The 13174-nt window shown below is 60.2% G+C and overlaps 1 protein-coding gene across 1 annotated transcript; it reads left to right on the top strand.

Moving 5' to 3' along the window:
* The first annotated feature begins 198 nt into the window (after positions 1–198).
* Positions 199–12428, top strand: PHF1 (PHD finger protein 1). The gene is given in 18 exon segments (XM_060237646.1): positions 199–220; positions 1521–1711; positions 1819–1900; positions 2037–2135; positions 2372–2457; positions 2790–2938; positions 3111–3206; positions 3290–3358; positions 4890–5013; positions 5132–5179; positions 5181–5200; positions 5273–5312; positions 5314–5350; positions 5433–5650; positions 5722–5825; positions 5900–5959; positions 12116–12269; positions 12271–12428. Coding segments are annotated over 18 exon segments (1734 nt in total). The 3' UTR covers positions 12406–12428.
* Positions 12429–13174: the final 746 nt, after the last annotated feature.

The raw sequence follows: 13174 nt of genomic DNA, 5'->3' as shown, positions 1-13174 counted from the left end.
GTCTGGGGGGGCGCAGGTGTCATGGGGGGGTCTTTAGGGGCCTGCAGGGGAGGCTGGGGGTCTGGGGGGCTGCAGGGGGGCGCAGGTGTCATGGGGGGCCTGCAGGTGAGACTGGGGGTGGGGGGAGTCTTGGGGTCGGCGGGGCTGCAGAGGGGCGCAGGTGAGGCTGGGGGGTGGGGTCGGGGGGGCGCAGGTGTCATGGGTCTTGGGGGCCCTGCAGGTGAGACTGGGGGTGGGGGGAGTCTGGGGGCTGCAGGGGGGCACAGGTGTCATTGGGGGGCCTGCAGGTGAGGCTGGGGGTGGAGTGGGCACAGGTGTCACGGGGGGGGTCTTGGGGGACCTGCAGGTGAGGGTGGGGGGAGTCTGGGGGCCGGCGGGGGCTGCAGGGGGGCGCAGGTGTCATGGGGGGCCTGCAGGTGAGACTGGGGGTGGGGGGAGTCTGGGGGCTGCAGGGGGGCGCAGGTGTCATGGGGGGCCTGCAGGTGAGACTGGGGGTGGGGGGAGTCTTGGGGCCGGCGGGGCTGCAGAGGGGCGCAGGTGAGGCTGGGGGGGTGGGGTCTGGGGGGGCACAGGTGTCATGGGGGGCCTGCAGGTGAGACTGGGGGTGGGGGGAGTCTGGGGGCTGCAGGGGGGCGCAGGTGTCTTGGGGGGCCTGCAGGTGAGACTGGGGGTGGGGGGAGTCTTGGGGCCGGCGGGGCTGCAGAGGGGCGCAGGTGAGGCTGGGGGGGTGGGGTCTGGGGGGGCCTGCAGGTGAGACTGGGGGTGGGGGGAGCCTGGGGCTGCAGGGGGGCGCAGGTGTCTTGGGGGGCCTGCAGGTGAGACTGGGGGTGGGGGGAGTCTTGGGGCCGGCGGGGCTGCAGAGGGGCGCAGGTGAGGCTGGGGGGTGGGGTCTGGGGGGCGCAGGTGTCATGGGGGGGTCTTTAGGGGCCTGCAGGGGAGGCTGGGGGGTCTGGGGGCTGCAGGGGGGGCGCAGGTGTCATGGGGGGCCTGCAGGTGAGACTGGGGGTGAGGGGAGTCTTGGGGTCGGAGGGGCTGCAGAGGGGCGCAGGTGAGGCTGGGGGTGGGGGGAGTCTGGGGGCTGCAGGGGGGCGCAGGTGTCATGGGGGGCGTGCGCAGGGGGTTGCTGCGCAGCACGGCCGGCCTCCCTGGAGGCTGAGGGCCGTGCGCGCTGCGGGTCTCCCGGCGGGTCTCCCGGGGGAGAGCGGGGGAAGGGGGGTCTGCGCAGGCGGCAGCGGCAGCGGCATCAGCAGGGCCGGCGTGGCTCGGATGCCCCCCTGGCTGCGCCCCGCGCTGGCTGCTGCGTCACTCGGCCGGGCTGCGAGGAGGGAAGGGAGGAAGGGAAGGAGGCGAGGCTGCCGCTGCTGCTGCTGCTGCTGCAGAGGGTCCCGCCGCCTGAGCCCCCCGGGCTGATTGACAGGCGCCTCCCCCCCCCCCGGCGGAGCGGAGCAGGGGGCATCTGGGGGCTCCTCTCCCTCCCTCCCTCTCCCCCCCTGACGGCTGCCCTTCCGCCCTCGGTGCAGGTGGGGCGGGATGTGATGGCGAGCGAGCCCCCCACCCGCCTGAGCTCCCGCCCCTGGAAGCGCCCCGCCCCCTCGCCCGGCCCCCAGCGGCCCCCCCGCCGCCCCCCGCCTGCTGGCCCCGCTTCTGGGAGGGCCAGGATGTCCTGGCGCGCTGGACCGACGGCCTCCTCTACCTGGGCACCGTCAAGAAGGTAGGCAGGCAGGCGGCTGCCTGGAGGGGGGGGGGGAGAGACCCCTGGCCGGGCTGGACCCCCCCCCTGCCGCTCACTCCCTCTCCTTCCTCCCCCCCCCCCCACAGGTGGACCCCCTGCGGCAGGTGTGCCTGGTGCAGTTCGAGGACGACTCGCAGTTCCTGGTGCTCTGGAAGGACATCAGCCCCGGTCAGTCCCTGCTCCCGCCCCCCCCCCCCAGCCCCTCGGGCCACGCCCCCCTCCCAGGCTTCCAGGGCAGCAAGTGGGGGGGGAGGCAGGGTCTTGCCTGTGGAGGCCCCGTCCTCAGCTCCATGCCCTCTTGCAGCTGCACTGCCCGGGGAGGAGGGGACTTGCTGCGTTTGCCACCTGGAGGACCTGAGCCCTGAGGAGAACCGCCTGGTGAGGTGCGAAAAGTGCAGCCACGGTGAGTGAGTGCCCGCCCCCCACACCCAGCAGTTGCCAGAGCCAGGCTGGGAGATTTGGGGCTCCCCCAAGCAGCCATTTGCCCAGCGGAACTGAGCCTCTTCAGCCTGTAATTGGGGGGGGGTGGGGGGGTCCCCTGGTCCCACCTGGAGGCTGGCATCCCTACCCCCCCCCCCCACACACACACAGTTCTTGCTTCCCCCTTGATTCCCGTGCCCTCTCTCCCCACCTCCCCAGCCTACCACCAGGAATGCCACCTTCCCAGAGTGCTCGGGGATGGCCCCTGGATGTGCCGGCAGTGTGTCTTCGCTGTGGCCACCAAGGTAGGCACCTTGCGGGGGGGGGGGGGGCAGACACCTGGGCCTCCAGTCCATTACAGGGGGGACTGGGCAGAGGGCTTGGGGGGGGTGGGGTTTTCCCAGATGCGGGCATGGAAAACACCTGCCCTTGTTTCTCTCTTCTGTTCCCTACACAAGCCAATCAGGGCGCTGGTGAGAGCCTGCTGTAGTCTTTTGCATTGCACTGCCTAGCTGGCACCCAGGATGCAAAGGGGAGGTGGCAGCCAGGATCTTGTCTGTCCTGGAAGGACCCTTCCCAGTTCCGCCTCCTCCCGGCAGCTGCCAGCCTGAGCCCGTCTCTCTCTGTCTCTCCGCAGAGGGGAGGCGCCCTCAAGAAAGGGCCCTACGCCAAAGCCATGCTGGGCATGAAGCTGGTGCTGCCCTACCAGCTGAAGGCCCTGGAGTGGGATGCCGACCACCTCACCAACCGGCAGCAGTGCTACTGCTACTGCGGGGGCCCCGGAGAGTGAGTCTCGCTGGGGGGCGGGGTTCCCCCCGTGCCAGGAACGGCTCGGACCGCCTGGCATCAGCTGGCACTCGGGAGTCCTGGGTGCCGGGGTGGCGGGACGCAAGCGCTGGGTGGAGGGGGGGCACATCCGAGCAAGGGCCAGCCGCTGCCTCTCTCCCTCGCTGCCCAGGTGGAACCTGAAGATGCTGCAGTGCCGGGAGTGTGCCCAGTGGTTCCACGAGGCCTGCACCCAGTGCCTTAGCAAGCCCCTCCTCTATGGGGACAGGTGAGGCTCCGCTGGGGGCGCTGGGGAGGGGGGCAGAAGGGGTGCAGCTCTGCCCGTGGGGGTGACACTGGCTCCCCTGGCAGGTTCTACGTCTTCGAGTGCTGCGTGTGCACGGGGGGCCCAGAGACCGTCCGCCGCCTCCCGCTGAGATGGTGAGTAGGGGGCCAGACTTGGGGGTGCCCCCTGCGGAGGGGGAGGGGAGACCACGCACTTTCCCCTTGAGAGGAGCCGGGGGGGGGGCAGTGCAGACTTCAGAGCAAGGAGTCCGATCCGGACTGCTTTGGAGGATGGCCTCTGATGCAGTTCCGGGGGTTTTTTTTGGGGGGGGGGAGAATGTTCCCATGGCCGGTGCTGCTTTCACTCCCTCCTGACCTTTGGGGTCGGTCTCTTCTCCCATCTCTCCTCTGCCTTCTCTGCCCCACAGGCCAGGGCAGGGTACAACATATTAACCAAGATTATAGATGAAAACAATTGCAACATGATAACGGCTAGAACTAAAAACCAGGCACCAAATACCTAGAAAGGCTCCCAGACCAGTTAAGGATTATGGTCTTCTCATTAACTCAGCCTTGGGCTGCCACAGAAAGGCTCATACCACGGAGGGAGGGAAGGAGAGCTTTTCTCAGCATCTCAGCATAGCTGTGGCACCAGGCGGGAGCCACCAGGGAAAAGGCCCTGACAAAGGGCAGATCCCGACGTCACCACCGCCGAAGGTGGCCTCAGGCTGATGGACATAGGGGGCCCCCAGGACTCCGTGCGGGAAAGGCCTGTTGCCATCTGCCTGGTGTCTGGCTTGCTTTTGGAAGCCCCCACCTGCGTCCAGGAATGGGAGCTGGCAGGTGAAGCCCTTCCAGAGGCCTGTTGGGGGGGGAGCCAGAATCGGAACAGTTGAAAGGGGCTCCCAGAGTCCAACCCTCTGCACAATGCAGGAAACTCACAAAGACCTCCCCCCCCCCCCCCACGCAGACACCCCGTGAGCCAGGAGGGGCCAAAACACCCCCGCGGTCCCTGGGCAAAGAGGCCTGGAGAAAAATTTCTGCCTGCCCCGCCCCCCCCCAGTGGCCATCATCATTTCCTTGGGGGCCGGGAGAACAAAGCCCCATGCGGGGAAGAGCCAGACCTGCCCCCTTCTTTATCGCCTTCCTCCAGCAGAGCTCCTTTCTGCACTAGAAGCTTCAGCAAAACTTTTCTCTGGGGAGTGGGGGCAGCCCCTTCGCAGAATCTCGTGGGGGGGGCTGCTGTGGAGCAATCGGCACCTGGCCCACTCCCCTGCCCCCCCCAGGTCAGTTCTAGCGTTGAGCCGGCTGGAGAAGCCATGCTAAGCGGGCTGCTGCTCAGCGTGTCCACGGCCTGACAGGGGATTTCTATTGCGTGGGCAGAGATTCGAACACCCCCTCCTCTCTCCACCCCCCCCCCCCCGCCCCTTCCCCCAGCCTGTGTGCATTTTGTTCGATGCAGCTCCCTCAGACAAACGGGCATGTGCCTTCCCGGTCGATAGGAACAAGGCACAGCTGGGGCAGCAAACGTTCCTGGCTCCACATTCTGCTCTGCCACGGGGCCCCCAGAACCAAGGCCCTGCGGACAGACCTTGGAGTTCGCCCAGGGGCCGGCAAAGGGGGCGGGCGGGCAAGGAGGGCCGCTCTTCCGCTCACCCAGGGCAGGGGTGCCTCCTTCTCTCCGCAGGGTGGACGTGGCGCACCTCATCCTCTACCACCTCAGCATCTGCTGCAAGAAGAAGTACTTTGACTTTGAGCGGGAAATCCTGCCCTTCGCCAGTGAGAACTGGGACAGCCTGCTGCTGGGAGAGGTGAGGGGCTGCGGGGTCCCCCCACACACACACACAGCTGGGAGGGCCCCTGGGGCTGGGGGCAGCCCCCTTCGGCCAGAGACTGGGCGGGACTCCTGACTCTCGGTTTCCCCTGCAGCTCTCTGACACGCCCAAGGGGGAGCGGTATAGCCAGCTGCTGAATGCCCCTCACCACGCACAAGGACAGGTAAGCCCGGCTCCCCTGCCACCTGTGGAAGCTCTGAAGGGACTTGGGGTGAGATTCTCCCTCCTCCTGCAGGTTCATCTCCGGGAAGGAGATCAAGAAGCGCAAAGGCCTTCTTCGGGCTGCACCTGAGGATCCCGCCCCCCGCCCCCCCCCCTCATCTCCAGCAGCAGGTGAATACACCCCTTCTCTCCCGCCCCAGGGCCACGGAGGGGGCAGTGGGGGTGCGCCCCCAACACGCCCCCTCCCGGAGCTCCCCCCCTCCCCCGTGCTGTGCAGATAAGGAGGGTCTCTTACAGCTTCCTTTCAGGACAGGGCAGGTGTGGGAAGGGGCCGGAGCGCAGGAGGGCCAGACAGCGTCGTCGCCTCCTCCGCCAGCAGGGGGAGCCACCCCCAAGCGTGGCCTTGCGCAGCACCACGGAGAGGGAGCGGCTGCAGAGAGCCCTCACGCAGGTAAGGGGGGCGGGGAGGGGGGGGTGGGGCAGGCCCCCGGGGACCGGCTGACGGGGTCCTCTCTGTGGCAGGAGGTGGTGCAGAACCCAGTCAGCGCTAACCAGACGTACAGTGGCTTCGGCGGCACCTCCGGAACTTACAACTTCCGCCGCACTGATGCCCGCTGCCAGGACAGGTGAGGAGTAGCCCGTTGGGGGCCGCGGCCTCGCCCCACGCCACCGTCCTGACGGTCTGCCTCTCTCCTTGCAGCGCTCCGATCCGGATGTTCGCCTCCTTCCATCCCTCAGCCAACACCGCAGGGACCTTGAGGTGAGGGCTCTTCTGCCTGGGGGGCCACGGAAGCCTGGCCGGGCCCACCTGCCCTCTTTGGAGCCAAGCGGGGGGGGGGTGGAGAGCACTGGGGTCCCAAGAGGATCTAGCCCCTCCCCCACGGGCACCTCCAAATGGGAATGGCTGAGAATGGCTACAGCAGCTTTGAGTAAAAGCGGCACCCCCGATAAAAGGCCGGTTGAGCTCCTCTCTGGGAGCAAAAAGAGGGGATTGAAAACTGAGAGCCAGTTTGGCTTGGGTCAGCCAGAGCTCTCTTATCTGGGAGAACCAGGTTCGATTCCCCACTCCTCTACTTGCAGCTGCTGGAATGGCCTTGGGTCAGCCAGAGCTCTCTTATCTGGGAGAACCGGGTTTGATTCCGCACTCCTCCACTTGCACCTGCTGGAATGGCTTTGGGTCAGCCAGAGCTCTCTTATCTGGGAGAACCAGGTTCGATTCCCCACTCCTCCACTTGGAGCTGCTGGAATGGCCTTGGGTCAGCCAGAGCTCTCTTATCTGGGAGAACCGGGTTTGATTCCCCACTCTTCCACTTGCAGCTGCTGGAATGGCCTTGAGTCAGCCAGAGCTCTCTTATCTGGGAGAACCGGGTTTGATTCCCCACTCCTCCACCTGCACCTGCTGGGATAGCCATGGGTCAGCCAAAGCTCTCTTATCTGGGAGAACCGGGTTTGATTCCCTACTCCTCCACTGGCAGCTGCTGGGATGGCCTTGGGTCAGCCAGAGCTCTCTTATCTGGGAGAACCGGGTTTGATTCCCCACTCCTCCACTGGCAGCTACTGGAATGGCCTTGGATCAGCCAGAGCTCTCTTATCTGGGAGAATCGGGTTGGATTCCCCACTCCTCCACTGGCAGCTGCTGGAATGGCCTTGAGTCAGCCAGAGCTCTCTTATCTGGGAGAACCGGGTTTGATTCCCCACTCCTCCCTTTGCAGCTGCTGGAATGGCCTTGGGTCAGCCAGAGCTCTCTTATCTGGGAGAACCGGGTTTAATTCCCCACTCCTCCACCGGCAGCTGCTGGGATGGCCTTGGGTCAGCCAGAACTCTCTTATCTGGGAGAACCGGGCTTGATTCCCCACTCCTCCACTTGCAGCTGCTGGAATGGCCTTGGGTCAGCTAGAGCTCTGGCAGAGGTTGTCCTTGAAAGCGCAGCTGCTGTAAAAGCTTTCTCAGCCCCACCCACCTCACAGGGTGTCGTTGGGGAACGGAGATAAAGCCGCTCTGAGACTTTAATCAGAGAGAAGGGCGGGGTATAAATCTGCACTCTTCTTCTTAACCCAAAAAAGTTGAATTAAGAAACCCAAAGGTTAATGACCACAAATATAAGGGCCAAATAATATCAGAAACATATAACAGAATTGTTTTCAAACATTAGAGAGGAGTGAGAAGTGGAGTGCCTCAGGGATCTGTCCTGGGACCTGCCTTGTTCAACATCTTTATCAATGATTTGGATGAAGGAATAGAGGGAATTCTTATTAAATTTGCAGATGAGACTAAATTGGGAGGGGTTGCAAATACAATAGGAGACATAAACAGGATCCAGGATGACCTTGACAGGCTGAAAAACTGGGCTAAAATCAATAAAATGAATTTTAACAGGGATAAATGTAAAGTTCTGCATTTAGGTAGGAAGAATCCAATGCATGGTTATAGGATGGGGGAGACTTGTCTTGGCAGTAATATGTGCGAAAAAGATCTAGGGGTCTTAGTGGATCATACACTGAACAAGAGTCAACAGTGTGATGCAGTGGCTAAAAAGGCAAATGCAATTTTGGGCTGTATCAACAGAAGTATAGTGTTGGTATTGCTTTACTCTGCTCTGGTAAGACCTCACCTAAAGTCTTGTGTTCAGTTTTGGGCACCACATTTTAAGCAGGATCTAGACAAGCTGGAAGGGGTCCAGAGCAGGGCGACGAAGATGGTGAGGGGTCTGGAGACCAAGTCCTCTGAGGAAAGGCTGAAGGAGCTGGGGATGTTTAGCCTGGAGAGGAGGCGGCTGAGAGGTGATAGGATCACCATCTTCAAGTACTTGAAGGGCTGTCATATAGAGGATGGTGTGGAAATGTTTTCTGGCTCAACATTAGGAAGAACTTCCTGACCGTTAGAGGGGTTCCTCAGTGGAACAGGCTTCCTCCTCGGGAGGTGGTGGCCTCTCCTTCCTTTCAACAGAGGCTGATGGCCACCTGACAGCAATGAGGATCCTGTGAACTTAGGCAGACCATGAGAGGGCGGGCAGGAAGGGCTGCATCGGGGCTTCTCTCTTGTAGCCCTTCCTGAGGTCCCCAGGGAACTGCAGTTCACCACTTTGGGGTCAAGAAGCAATTTTTCTCCAGGCCAATTTGGATCCTGGAGGGATCTGGGGATGGAGCTGCAGGAGTCACCGGGGATGTGTAAAGAGAGGTCTTTGTGAGTTTCCTGCCTTGTTCTGCGGGTTGCACTAGATGGCTGTGGAGGTCTCTTCCAATTCTGTTCTATGATTCCGAATATATGAAAACACATGCATTTATTACAGATTAAAAAAAACAGATATAGGCCCAATAGTAGCCTCAAAACATTACAAAATCATACCTAGGTATCAAGCAGAGAACACGTGTGACCCAGAATATTGGGGCAGGGATGCTCTATATTCTTGGTGCTTGGGGGGGGGGGGCACAGTGGGAGGACTTTTAGCCCCACTGATGGATCTCCTGATGGCCCCTGGGTTTTGGCCACTGTGTGACACAGTGTTGGACTGGATGGGCCATTGGCCTGATCCAACGTAGCTTCTCTTATGTTGTTATGTGAAATTGCTGAGCACACAGGTTAAAACGGATAAAAGGAAGTACTTCTTCACCCAAAGGGTGATTAACATGTGGAATTCACTGCCACGGGAGGTGGTGGCGGCCACAAGCATAGCCAGCTTCAAGAGGGGATTGGATAAAAAGATGGAGCAGAGGTCCATCAGTGGCTATTAGCCACAGTGTGTGTGTGTGTATGCATATATATATAAATTTTTTTGGCCACTGTGTGACACAGAGTGTAGGACTGGATGGGCCATTGGCCTGATCCAACGTAGCTTCTCTTATGTTCTTATGTGACACAGAGTGTTGGACTGGAGGGGCCATTGGCCTGATCCTACACGGCTTCTCTTATGTTCTTATGTGACACAGAGTGTTGGACTGGAGGGGCCATTGACCTGATCCAACAGGGCTTCTCTTATGTTCGTATGTGACACAGAGTGTTGGACTGGATGGGCCATTGGCCTGATCCTACACGGCTTCTCTTATGTTCTTATGTGACACAGAGTGTTGGAATGGAGGGGCCATTGGCCTGATCCTACACGGCTTCTCTTATGTTCTTATGTGACACAGAGTGTTGGACTGGAGGGGCCATTGACCTGATCCAACAGGGCTTCTCTTATGTTCGTATGTGACACAGAGTGTTGGACTGGATGGGCCATTGGCCTGATCCTACACGGCTTCTCTTATGTTCTTATGTGACACAGAGTGTTGGACTGGAGGGGCCATTGGCCTGATCCAACATGGCTTCTCTTATGTTCTTGTGTGACACAGAGTGTTGGACTGGATGGGCCATTGGCCTGATCCAAGATGGCTTCTCTTATGTTCTTATGTGACACAGAGTGTTAGACTGGATGGGCCATTGGCCTGATCCAACAGGGCTTCTCTTATGTTCTTATGGGACACAGAGTGTTGGACTGGATGGGCCATTGGCCTGATCCAACAGGGCTTCTCTTATGTTCTTCTGTGACACAGAGTGTTGGACTGGAGGGGCCACTGGCCTGATCCAACAGGGCTTTTCTTATGTTCTTCTGTGACACAGAGTGTTGGACTGGAGGGGCCACTGGCCTGATCCAACATGGCTTCTCTTATGTTCTTCTGTGACACAGAGTGTTGGACTGGAGGGGCCACTGGCCTGATCCAACATGGCTTCTCTTATGTTCTTCTGTGACACAGAGTGTTGGACTGGATGGGCCATTCTCTTATGTGTTTATGTGTGTTCTGGCCACTTTGATGTTCCTCTGTGGTCAGAAGTGTATTGCGCATTAGCTCCAGGGAGGGCAATGAATATTGCAAACAGGGTCAATTAAAAATACTTTTCAAAGAAATCTCGGTGACGCACAGCAGGGAAAAAAAGGAAGAGGCATCATTTTCAAAGTCCAAGGAAAGTATCTTCTACATTTAATCTGGAGCTGTTTCCAATTGGCTCCAAATTATATATGGAATGTACAGTCCTATTTTTACTATTAGGAGCCCCGTGGCACAGAGTGGGAAAGCTACAGTCAGAACTCTCTGCTCACGATCGGAGTTCGACCCCAGCAGAAGCTGGTTCAGGTAGCCGGCCCAAGGTTGACTCAGCCTTCCATCCTTCCGAGGTCGGTCAAAGGAGTCCCCAGCTTGCTGGGGGGAAAGGGCAGACGACTGGGGAAGGCAATGGCAAACCACCCCGTCAAAAGTCTGCTGTGAAAACGTTGAGAAAGCAACGTCACCCCAGAGGGGGAAATGACTGGTGCTTCTTGCACAGGGGACCCTTGAGAATAAATTGCTCCTACTTTCAGTATTCAGTATACAGCTAAGAAGAAGATATTGGATTTATATCCTGCTCTCCACTCCGAAGAGTCTCAGAGCGGCTCACAATCTCCTTTCCCTTCCTCCCCCACAACAGACACCCTGTGAGGTAGATGAAGATACTGTATTTATATCCCGCCCTCCACTCCAAAGTCTCAGAGCGGCTCACAGTCTCCTTTACCTCTCCCCCCCACAACAGGCACCCTGTGAGGTAGATGAAGATATTGATCCCACCCTCCACTCCAGAGTCTCAGAGCGGCTCACAATCTCCTTTCCCTTCCTCCCCCACAACAGACACCCTGTGAGGTAGATGAAGATACTGGATTTATATCCTGCCCTCCACTCCAAAGAGTCTCAGAGCGGCTCACAGTCTCCTTTCCATTCCTCCCCCACAACAGACACCCTGTGAGGTAGATGAAGATACTGGATTTATATCCCGCCCTCCACTCCAAAGAGTCTCAGAGCGGCTCACAGTCTCCTTTACCTCTCCCCCCCACAACAGACACCCTGTGAGGTAGATGAAGATATTGATCCCACCCTCCACTCCAGAGTCTCAGAGCGGCTCACAATCTCCTTTCCCTTCCTCCCCCACAACAGACACCCTGTGACGTGGGTGGGGCTGGAGAGGGCTCTCACAGCAGCTGCCCTTTCAAGGACAACCTCTGCCAGAGCTATGGCTGACCCAAGGCCATTCCAGCAGGTGCAAGGGGAGGAGTGGGGAATCAAACCTGGTTCTCCCAGATAAGAGAGCACTGGCTGACCCAAGGCCATGCTAGCAGGTGCAAGTGGAGGAGTGGGGAATCAAACCCGGTCCTCCCAGATAAGAGTCCGCACATTTAACCACCATGGCTGACGCAAGGCCATTCCAGCAGGTGCAAGTGGAGTGGGGAATCAAACCCGGTCCTCCCAGATAAGAGTCTGCACACTTAACCACCATGGCTGACCCAAGGCCATTCCAGCAGCTGCAAGTGGAGGAGTGGGGAATCAAACCTGGTTCTCCCAGATAAGAGTTCACACACTTAACCATTACACCAAACTGGCTCTATGGGGTCTGTATCTATCTTTATCTAATTTGTACTGAATACATGTATTTTGGTGTAGTTGATATTTATAGTGTGTTTCGAATGGCTATTGTTTGCCTCTTATACTTGTGGCAATTAGCTTTTTGGTTTCTTAAGCCAAGGGCGTCTCTTCTACCTGCTTCTTTGAGCCGCACAGTCCAGGGTGCTTCTTCTTGGGGGGAGTGAAAGGGCAGCCCCCCCTTGGTGCATTGCAAAGGCAAAAGTGCTTGGCCAGTCCCCTAGTCCGTGAGGAGGCCACCCCCCAATATGGCAGGAGGGAGGGGGAGGCTGCTCTGAGGCACACACACACACACAGCAAGCAATGGGGAGAGCTGTGAAACAGCCGGAGGGTTGGGGGGGGAGGGCCCAGCTTTTAACCAAAGGGGTGGGGGCAACATGAGACATGAAGCCCACTGCCCTCCCGCCCCTGGGGGAAAGCCCAGAGCCAGGGGAAGCCCAAAGGGGCCGTGGGGCAGCTCTGCTAACTCTCTCCGTTTCTCTCCCCTCCCACAGCACGAGCAGCAGACCCTCCCTCAGCTCCTGCGACCTTCCTGCCTCCACAGACCACCACGACAGCCCCGAACCTCCAGCCCCCTTCCTGCCCCTCTCGGCCCCCGCCCCCAAGCCCCCCGCCTCCACCCCCACCCTCTGCGCCCCCGCCTCCACCCCCCTCCACCAGCACTTACTTCGGAGCCGTGGGCCGGCTGGCACGCGGGGAGGCCGTGCGGATCCTGGCCAGGCGCGTCACCCCTGACGGCACCGTCCAGTACCTGGTGGAGTGGGACGGGGGAGGCATGTTCTAGCCCCACGGGAGCCTGAACTGACGGCCGGGGTCCCCCACCCGCGGGGGAGAGGGCCACCTTCCTCCTCCTCCTCCTCCCGGCGCAGAGAGAGCCACGGAGCAGGCCCACGGACAGACGCTGCCCACCCTGCCGGACTGGAAGGCCACGGACTGCCCGAGCGGCTCCTCTGGGCCAGGGGCCAGCCGCAGCCAAGCGAGGGCGGAGCGGAGCGGAAGAAGAGACGGCCTCTCTAAAGACTTGCACTATGGCATATTTTTTTACTGTTTTTTGGGGAAAGGTTTTATTTCCAGAGGCCCCAAGAAGATGGAGGAGGACTGAGGACTGCTTCCTTGGGGAGAGGAGAGGGAGGGGCTGCCTGCCTGCCCCCCTCCCCCCCCCCGCATCGCTGCTTCTGTGTGCCGTTGCTGCTGCCGCCGCTGCAAAGAGGACTCTGTACAAAGCCCCCCCCCCACATGGCTGAATAAAGAGCAAGCTTGTGGTAGAGACGTGGCTGCCGCTGCTTCCTCCCCCCAGGGGGAATGAGGGGTCTGGATGCTGATGCTGGGGGGGGGCTTCATGAGGGGAGGAGGGAAGGCGGCCTGTGGGTTTGCAGGGCATCTGGGCACAAGAGCCCCCCCCCCACTCCACTGCATGTCGGAAGTCAGCTTTCTGCCCTCCCAGTCAGTGGCGGGGGGGGGCTTCATGAGGGGAGGAGGGAAGGCGGCCTGTGGGTTTGCAGGGCATCTGGGCACAAGAGCCCCCCCCCCACTCCACTGCATGTCGGAAGTCA

Source organism: Heteronotia binoei, chromosome 5 (genome assembly GCF_032191835.1).
Source record: "Heteronotia binoei isolate CCM8104 ecotype False Entrance Well chromosome 5, APGP_CSIRO_Hbin_v1, whole genome shotgun sequence".
In the NCBI taxonomy this organism is placed as follows: domain Eukaryota; kingdom Metazoa; phylum Chordata; class Lepidosauria; order Squamata; family Gekkonidae; genus Heteronotia; species Heteronotia binoei.
This window is presented reverse-complemented; position numbering and strand designations above follow the sequence as displayed.